This window comes from Pezoporus flaviventris, unplaced genomic scaffold (genome assembly GCF_033815535.1).
Source record: "Pezoporus flaviventris isolate CSIRO_AGI_PZ_B2104156 unplaced genomic scaffold, CSIRO_AGI_Pfla_v1 ptg000031l, whole genome shotgun sequence".
In the NCBI taxonomy this organism is placed as follows: Eukaryota; Metazoa; Chordata; class Aves; order Psittaciformes; family Psittacidae; genus Pezoporus; species Pezoporus flaviventris.
The window spans coordinates 51214253-51224195 of record NW_026892579.1 but is presented as its reverse complement, the minus strand read 5'-3'; the positions used below and the strand labels follow the sequence as shown (position 1 = coordinate 51224195).

General features: G+C 43.1%; 2 protein-coding genes across 3 annotated transcripts in view; both read left to right on the top strand.

Annotated features, from left to right (window-relative positions):
- Positions 1–209: 209 nt before the first annotated feature.
- Positions 210–5415, top strand: LOC133273395 (zinc finger protein 493-like). Its single transcript, XM_061461789.1, has 3 exons — positions 210–252; positions 972–1577; positions 2572–5415. The coding sequence occupies exons 1-3, from the start codon at positions 210–212 to the stop codon at positions 5214–5216; spliced, it is 3294 nt and encodes a 1097-aa protein (XP_061317773.1). The 3' UTR covers positions 5217–5415.
- Positions 5416–8068: 2653 nt separating this feature from the next.
- CDC5L (cell division cycle 5 like) overlaps positions 8069–9943 on the top strand; it is a 34073-nt gene continuing 32198 nt past the window's right edge. For both annotated transcript variants that reach the window (XM_061460978.1, XM_061460977.1), the window contains exon 1: positions 8069–8253. In XM_061460978.1, the coding sequence (XP_061316962.1) occupies positions 8209–8253 (45 nt within the window). In that variant the 5' untranslated portion in view covers positions 8069–8208. The remainder of the gene's footprint in view (positions 8254–9943) is intronic.

Below are 9943 nucleotides of genomic sequence, written 5' to 3'. Positions count from 1 at the left end.
CGCTTCCTCCAATCAGGAAGCGGCAGCTGCGCACGCCCCGCCCATCTCCTCCCGCTGGCCGCTGGGAAATTGCTCTCCGGGTCGCGCTGTCTACCGCCCTGTTACGTGCCCGTGGGCCCGCGCAGGGCCGGGGTATGTGGTGTGCCGTTGCGGCCTTGTGCGTAAGCCTGTGTGGGTGACAGGAGGAGTGGACTGGAGAGGGCAGCAGAATGTCGGTGACTCAGGGGAGCTCGGAGCTGGCGGACGACAGCGGTAGGTGCCTGCTTCCCTGGTAAAGATCCAGCGGGGGCTGGAAAACGCTTCTCCCGATCGCAACCGTGCGCGGGGCCTGTGCGGCGGCGGCGGCTTGGTCTTGGTCTTGGGCCTGGGCCTGGGCCTGGGCCTGAGCCTGGGCCTGCACCGTGGGAGGTGCGCGGCACAGTGGCGGCCGTAGAATTAGAGAGTGGTTTGTGTTGGAAGGCACCTTAAAACTCATCAAGCTCCAACCCCCTGCCACGGACAGGGACACCTTCCACTAGAGCAGGTTGCTTCAAGCCCCGCCCGACCTGGCCTTGAGCACTGCCATGGATGGGGCAGCCACAGCTTCTCGGGGCAGCCTCACCACCCTCACAGGGAAGAACTTCTTCCTTTTATCTAATCTAAACTTCTCCTGTTTAAGTTTTAGCCTGTTACCCCTTGTCCTATCACTACAGCTCCTGATGGAGAGTCCCTCTCTGGCATCCTTGTAGGCTCCCTTCAGGTACTGGAAGGCTGCTATGAAGTCTCCACACAGCTCTCTCTTCTCCACGCTGAGCAGCCCCAACTTTCTCAGCCTGTTTTCATATGGGAGGTGCCCCAGCCCCCTGATCATCCTTGTGGCACTCCTCTCGACTTGCTTCAACAGTTCTGTGTCCTTTTTGTGTTGGGGACACCAGAAATGTATGCAGCATTTTGGAAATAGTATTAATACTTTTTTTTTTTTTTGTCCTCAGATGTTTTTGAAATTGTTCTCCCTATCACCGTGCTTGAGCTGAGTGATGATGATTTTCTCCCAGATGACTCTGAGGAGCAAGCAGAGTCAGTTCCCAAGTCAAAGGAGGAGGATGAGCTGGAAGTGACCTTGAACAGCAGCATTCTCTTACAAAGTAATGGAACAGCTTCAAATGACAGTAACAGTGTGAGCATTTGGGAAGAAAACAAGACTGCTTCAAATGAGGATAATAGTATAACATACACTGAAAAAAAACAAGTTGCCAAGAGTGTGTGTAATGAATACGAATTAACTGATGGGAGTGGTGCATTCATGGATGAATGTCAGAATTACATGTTGCCTACATCATCTTGCAAAACACAGCTTACAGAGAGAAATGAAGCCAGTTGCAGAGAAGAATGTGATGGTGATGACAGCTCTCAGAAAATTCCTCCTCTCTTCTCTGCTGGCATCGAGGGTAGGTATGATACCATCAGAACAAACAGCCAGGTGACATTGACAGTGATACCCAAACATGAAGAGGAGCCTGTCAGTGCTGCAAATGGTAGCAGTCAAGAGAAACAACCAGAAATCCCCAAGGAGATTGAAACTATTGTTGAAATGAAAAGTAAGTTGTTAGTAAACCTAGTGCAAGAGCTTCAGAAATCTCAAGGTTTTGAAATAGGTAGGAAAGTGTATAGGAAGAATGCGAGACTCATTTTTTTTAGAGTAAGCATTTCAACATGGATTAATATCAAATGCAGCAGAAAGAGAATACTGGCTGGAGTATGCTTAGTTCTTTCACAGACTCATGTGAAAATGAAACTAAAATAAGTTGGTACTGTTGCATTTTGCTGCAGTTTGCAAGGCATCCTTTCATTAGGAAAAAGTATCTGAAAATAAGAAGCAAAACAGGTGTCATATTTGTGAGAATGGAACCCTAGCAAAGTTTGTGATGGTACTTTTATAGGAATTTTGGCATAAAGCTGTTCCCTAAAAAGTATAGGGGATGTAGTGTTGTCCAGTGGAATTTGGAGCTTTAAGTGGAAAGAAGGCTTCTATTTAGGATTTTTTATCTTAAGACACTAAATGTGGGGGTGGGGGTGGGGATGGGATGCGGAAACATACAGAGAACACAGTCACCGAGTGGTTTGATTTGGAAGGGACCTTAAAGGTGATTTTATTCCAATCCTCGGCCATGGGCAGGGACACCTTCCACTAGACCAGGTTGCTCCAAGCCCTGTCCAACCTGGCCTTGAACACTGCCATGGATGGGGCAGCCACAGCTTCTCTGGGCAACCTGTACCAGGGCCTCGCCACCCTCAGAGGGAAGAACTTCTTCCTAATATTTAATTTAAATTTCCCCTCTGTCAGTTTAAAGCCATTCCCCCATGTTGTATTGCTGCAGGCCCTTGTAAAATACCCCTCTCCAAATTTCTTGTCAGCCCCTTTAGGTACTGGAAGAGAGACATTAAAAGAGTGGAGATGGGAAAGTATTAAGGAAGCAAAAGGAGTGCAGAGCAATCAAGTCATTAGATAATTCAGGATTATTACTACCAATTAATCATGAACATAGGTGATTGTATGACCTGTCATGCATGTGACTTTTTATTCCCCTGTAGATCCTGACTCTTCAGAGAATGGAGATAATAAAGCCAGTAACAATAAGAGAAGCAAATTTGAAGATGAAACTCTGGGTTCTCTTTTGAAGCGTGGCTTGAAAGAAGAACCAAAATTTACCTATAATTGTTCTGCTCCGTTTGCTAATGGATGTTCTTCTACTTCAGAAGAATTGCTACAAGAGGCAGGGAAATCGGAGATGAGTGCCTCCACTTCTGCTGAATCAAATACTCCTGGAGATTATCTTTGTGAGACATTATCACCATTTCCTAAAAAAAGATGTCGGCAGGAAAAAGTAATTTCTCTTCATGCAAGCCGAAAAGAATCCCCAAACCAGCAAGAAGGTTTAGCTTGCCTAAGTAATGTTATCACCATCAAAACCCTTCCTAAAGCGTCTTCTACAAATAAGCATGAAAGATTGAAGTGCAGATTTTGTAATTCTGTATATAAATGCAGTGCACATCTAAAGAAACATCTTTATTCAGCTCATAAAGGTAAGAAAATGTATAAATGCTGCTTTTGTAAAAGAACCTTTTTCTTTTTTGTCAACCTTAAGAACCACCTTAAGCTTCATAAGAAAATAACTAGGTTGAAAAATGCAAGAAAAAATAGAAAGAATGTGAGAAAAGTTGGTCAGAGAAGATCTGAAGAAAGACAATCTGAGACCAAGAAAAAAGAAAGTAAATATAATAAACTTTTCAGCAAAATAGAAAGGGACTTCACACCTCTGAGTAGACCAGTTAGGTTTTCCTGCAGAATTTGTTTCTTTGCTTCATCAGATCCTAGGGTTTTTATTAATCACATGAAGGGACATAAAGAGAGACCACCCTACCAGTGTCCTCAATGTGATTATTCCTGCATTAGCTTATCCTATTTGTTGAATCACATCTACTGGCATGCTGGATATAAGCTGTACCAGTGCAGGTTTTGCACCTTTTTTTCACTGTATTTTGCAAGCATGGTAAGGCACAGCTACATACACACAGGGGCTAGACTGTATTCCTGTGAGTTCTGCCAGTCAAATTTCACAAGCACTACAGCATTAAAGAGACACAGAAGATTACATGCAGGCAAAGAAACTTGCCGAGGGCAGCAGGTTGACTCAGCAACTAGAAGAAAGAGAACTCGAAGACCTGTAAAGAGTTACACATGTGATGAGTGTAACATGGTGTTTTACACTAAAGGACATCTCAGCTTTCATCGGAAATTTCATGAACAGTTTAAGGCTAGTGGTTATGTGAATCAGAGCAATGAATATCATAAAAGAAAAATATGCAAAGCTAACAGTGATTCCCAGGAGACTGTTTCTCTGTCTCTTCCTGGTGGTGAAGAAAATGATTGTCTTGGTGGGAGAATGCTAGCTTCAGCAGTAGACTCCAAGCAGGAAGGTAATGTGCGGGACAATAAGAAAATGCGCTCTAGAAAGAAATTCTCTGAAAAAAGCCGTGGAAGCAGCAGCTTACCTGTTGGGAATAGATCTGAAGTTCCTCTGAATTCACACCATATGGAAGCTGTCATTTGTAAAGCGGAGCCTCTCTTCAACTCCAAGGGCTCTCATTCACAAGTTCAAGATGTTGATGCGTATCGTAAATACGTGGAAAACCTAAAGGTGACGTGGCCTTCCAGTTTGTCTGCATTCAAAACATACAGGTGCCAACACTGCAGTTATGCTACCACTGTTCATAGCAACTTTAGGCTGCATTTGAAATGTCATACAAGTGAAAGACAGTTTGTGTGTGAAGAATGCAATAAGGCATTTAAAACAGCAGATGATTTGCAGAAACACAGTCTAATTCATGTAAAGAATGGATATGAGTTTGGCCGTTGCTTCTATGTAAATAGTTGTTTAGAGGATGTTGAATGGCATCGTGACACACCTGTAGTTATGTGTCCAGAAAGAGATTTTGGTTCCTTGGAAGGTTCAAAAAGTTTCCATTCCTTGCTTGGTTCAGAACTCTCTGGACTACAGCCAGATGTCCAGGGGGGCAAAGGGAATGATTTGCTAGGACAAAGTCAGCCACAATACTATCAGTGTGCAGAGTGTGAATATGCTACTTACATTTTAAGTAATCTTAAACTACATGTAAGAACTCACACAGGTGAGAGACCTTACAGCTGCAGTGTTTGTCAGAAGAAGTTTCGTACTTCCAGTCACCTTAAAAGACACAGAGTCATGCATTATAATTCAGATTATCTCAAGTGCAGGAAGTGTGACTATTCCACAAACAAATGGCTGTCCTTGAAACGGCATCTGGCTTCACACTCTTATGAAGAAAGCTCATCTACTGGCTGTCTCTATGAACAAAAGCAGCTACCTGTCAAAGCATACACTTGCAAGGAGTGTGGCTATTGCACACTCCACAACGGAAACCTGAAGCTACACATGAGGATTCACACAGGGGAGAAGCCATACAAATGCAGTCAGTGTGCTGTCGCTTTCCGCACATCAAGCCACCTGAAGCGCCACTTGGTGACTCATTTAAAGTTGCACTGCAGAAGGTGTAAATTTTCAACGTTTGATAAATGTGCTTTCCAAAAGCATGTGAAAACACACAAAAGAAAGCACAACTGTGGGAAGTGTAATGTGATGCTGCCTACCAAAAAACTTCTGGAGCAGCATAAGCGGCAACATAAGCTTGAGATATAATCTCGGGAATTGCAAGTTGGCACCTGGTTCTAAAGAGATTTGCATGTCCTGAGTTTGTTCTTTGCTTTACATTCCTCTGCTGTCCCCATAACAGTGACTGGTAATGGATGCATCTGGTGGTGTGGTCCAGAGGGTGAAACTTGAGGTACTGACTTGCTCCAGGTTCTTGCAACAGCTCTGTTTCTAGCACAGGCTGTGCTAAAGATCTTGGAGTTGCATAACTTAAGGTTATGAGGTCAATTATGACTTTATATGTCCATCAGTTTAAAACAGTTATTCTGTGCCCCTTTTTTACTTAAAAGACCCCCAAAACTTTACTAACTGAAAGAATGCTTAAAGGGGGAAAGGAAGTGCGCATTATATTTTCTAGTAAAAGCTTTGCATTTAAAAATTGTCATTGTGTTTCAAGGCTTAGTGCTGCATCCCATCTGCTGAAAGATTCATTTACTACTTTCAGATTCTCTTGCAAGTGTTGCAAGAAAAAAAGTATCTCACAAAATTACAGAAAAAAGATTTGTGTCATCACTCAATTACAGGGTTATGTTTGCTGTATGTATGTATACATGAAAGGTTGATAAAACCATTATCTTGACTGTACTTCTGGTAATTCCTTTGAGTAGTCTGACAGATATGGTGATATTGTCCTTAATCAGATATTTTATGATACTGGGAATCCTTAAACTGATCTTCAATTTTTTGTGGATATGTAATGCCTCTTCTTTTCTCAGGGTGATAGTTACTGCACTCTTGTTTTTTAAAATAGACAATACTTTTCAAAGAACTTCTGTTAATTTAAGCTCTTGCTGATGTATTGAGAATTAGCAATATCTTTAACTATAAAATTTATTTTGTTAAAGAGCTTTCCTGTGCATCTACAGCACCATGTGTAAGGATCACTTGTGCTGAACAGCAGTTGTTACCATGGTGAAGACAGATGCTTCTTCCACTTTATATTCAAATATAGATGAATCTTTCATTGCTTTATAGAGTTGCATGTTCTAAGAAGCTCTGTGTGGACATCACTGGCTGTAACATGTTCAGAGGTATTGATAACAGGGGTGTTATCCAAGGAAAGGCAGTAGCAGAGGACTGGTTCAAATCGCCCCTCATGTTACAGTTCAGTCCATGAAGCAGCAGAGTAAATGTACAGCTTAATTTAGAGAATGGAAACATGAAGCTACCACTATGTTTTTAGTGCTCTCAAATGTATGTTTTTCTTTATAAATATAGATAGTATTTTGCAGAGGCTTTCTGGTAATGTAGAAGACAGGTTGGAAGCAGTTGCTGAGAGGTAGTGGAGTCCCCCTCTTCAAATATCCTTGGAAGCCACCTGGAAGGGAGGCCTGGGCAGCCAATACTGTGTGTCCCTGCTGGACCAGGCCTTGAACCAGGTTAACTCCAGAGGACTCACAGCCATTTTGTAATTTGGAATGCAATTTTCCAAGTGTGGATCAAAATTCATGAATGGAAGCATGTAGTTAAGGCCAGATCAGCAAAGCTATTTAAATGATCTAGTTCTTTGTAGTAAATCAGACAAGTAAATATCAGTGACTCTGAGCCCTGATGGTTACACATATTTTTACTACAAGCCAGGAATGAGTGATTCAGATCTTGGAACACCTGAGTTGACCACCTAATACAGTTGTAAGAAAGAACAACATTATCCTGACATGAATAAAGAAAAGCATTTCTGAGAAATATTAACACTTACACAAGTGTGGAGGAATTTTTACCTTACTGTGCAATACCAGTCATTTATTTGAAGAAAAATTCAAAAGAACAGGTACTAAGAGGAAACAAAAACGGTGGAGAGAATTGTAAGCCCATGTATCTGATGTGATTAGGAAAGCTAAATATGGTAGAGAATGATTCTTTGAAAGTTTGGTATACAGCAATGAAGGGACCCCAATTTAAGGCAGTTAAATTCATTGAAGAATTTTTTTTAAAGACTTTGTAAACAGCATAAGTTTCTTTTAGTTGTAATAAAGAACAAGAGGGGATACTTTCACATGAAGCTTGTTAAGTTTGTAAAAATGATTATTCCAGGTGGTTGCCTCTAATAAAAATAAAATATTTGACTTCTGAGGTTCCTCTGTGTTTCTTGTGCAACGAACTGCACTTTTGGGGATGAAAAGTGATTCTTAGTCTGCCAAGGTGGAGAAATTTAAATGTAAGGGCATAATCCTTTTTAAATAAGGACATAGGCTGTTCTTGACATTTTTATTATTATTATTGCTAATTTAAAGTATAATCTTTTATTCTTGCAGAGTTTTAACAAAACTCAAAGCCTTTCCTAAATCCTGTTTTGTATTTCAGCAGAAAAAGAAATTGCTTTATTTTCTTTATGGACGCACCTTGAATTCAGATAAAGCAATGACATATACCAGGAAATCACACTTAATGAGAACTTGAGCAAATGGGTGTTATTTTATCTGCTATACGTCTACTAGATTAGTGGATAACAGTTAAGCACAGTAAGTAAATCAGCACAGGTGAATCGGACCATGCTGCTATATTGTTCACCACCACCCAGATGTATCTACAGTGGAAGGAAGGGAATAACAGCATGGTTTTTTACATCGCTGGATGCTGCTCTCAGTTGCCATTTGGGCTGCAGAAAATGCATGTGGGTTGGTTTTTATTTTTTTCAAATTAAGAAAACGCACCTGAAGTGCAGCATCTACTTTTGTTCCTCTTCCTTCTCCATTTGTCTGCCCCCCCGCGCTGTGCACACCTCCGGCCCGCAGGGGGGCGCTAGCAGCAAAGCGCCTCCACACTGCACCAGCAGAGAAGGCACAGGTCCACCCTGACTACGCATGAGCAGCCAGCTTCCCCCGCTTCCTTCTCCCCTGTGCGCCTGCGCAGAGGACGGCGCTTCCCCGCGGAGGGCGCCTGGGCAGAGTGTCGGCTGGTTCCTGTGAGGCGGGCGGTGTTCCGTTCCTTTCCCTCGCTGCTTTGTCTGTGCGGCACTGCCAGCCCCTTCGCCGCCAAGATGCCGCGGATTATGATAAAAGGCGGTGTGTGGCGGAACACTGAGGTAGGTCTCTGCTCGCTTTAATCCCGGGGGGTAGTCTTAGCGGTTTGTGGGGGGACGGCCTGTCCTGCACTAGTGCGCAGGCGCTCATTCAGTTGTCGTGGCGCGCATGCGCGGGGCATTTGTGTGTTGTGTGCTGTAACAGCGTGGAGTTGCGGGAGATACTGGGTCTCTCCGGGGTGGAGAGGGGATTTAGATCGTTAGGTGTCTGCAGGCACATGTCTCTGGTGGCTTGGCTCCTCGGCAGCCTGCCTTTCTGCTTGTCCCCTCTCGTCAGGTCCGTGTTGTTTCTCCTGAAGGCTGCGCGTTGGGGAGGACACGCAGCTCAGGCATGCGTGTGTCGTGTCTCTTCCCCCCCCCCCCCCCCCCCCGCCGAGGAACCGTCCCCTCGGCAGCTGTAGGGGGTGTGTTGGTCAGGTTGTTCTTGGAGATGCCCCTTTTGCAGGCTGGAGTGTGTCTTGTACAGTTAGGGTTCTTCGTCTCCGTGGGTATGAGGCAACTGGAATGTTTTGCCCTTCAAGACCATGCCAGATGCGAGAATGAGGGTGGGTACACCCTCTTCATCTGCAGGCCAATGTGTGTTGTACACACAAATCTATGTGTTGTTCACAAAGAAAAAAAAAAAACCCACACCCTTTTCTCACCTTTGCCACCACGTGCTTTCAAAACTGCAGTTGGTCATGAAAAGGAAAATAACAACATGAGAAGTCAAGAATGTCGGCTTTATTAGATGCATGTTTAAAGTAAAAGGTTTTACCTGACACTGAGGTGCAGAACTGCCGCTGTATACCCTGAACACTAGACATGTACAGTTTGGAACGCTAGTTCCAAAAAGCAGTGAGAAAAATAATAGATCACAGAATGTGTTGGAAGGGACCTTAAATCTTATCTAGTTCCAACCCTCTGTCATAGGCAGGGACACCTTCCACTAGCCCATGTTGCTCAAAGCATCTAGATAAAGGTCTAGCCTTTAATAATGTACAGAGTGCTGTATGTGTTTTTAACCACTTGTGATGTTACCAGCTATGTGCCAGGAAGCAGCTAAATTGGGGGTCAGCAGGGGACAGGAAGACCTGTTGTATGCTGACACCATTCTCATGGTCTTCCAAAATTGACTTATTTTGGTGGCTGTTAAGAGATACAGCAGTGTGTTAAACATATCATTTTTTTCGCTGCTTTGTGTACCAGCGATGAAATTGCTCTCTTTTGGTACTATATTATATTTTTTTAATTAACACTTTGATTATACATACAAGACTAAAAATATAGAACGTGGAACCAGTTGATATCAGATCATTTGTAAAATGGCTCATTTCTTGCAAAACCACCTGCTAATGTCATCAGTATGGCTACTGTATGCTACATAGCACCAAGTAAATAAAAAACAACCTAAACCCAAGAGGATTTATTATTATTTTTTAATAGAAATTACATTAATTGCGTCCTGTAGCAGTTCAAACCAGAGCTAATCATCATCTTACAGATAAAGCTGCTGTATGCTCTGAGAGATGTCTGTGCTGGGCTACAGTATCTGCCCGTGATGACTAGCATCTGCATGGTACAGCTGAACGGATTCTGAACACAGCTACAAGTACTTACTGGGTACAGAAGAGGAGCATCTGTGCTTGACAAGGCTGCAGAATAGCTTTGATGTGTTTAAAATACCACTTTCTGACCTGTGAGGAAACCAGAA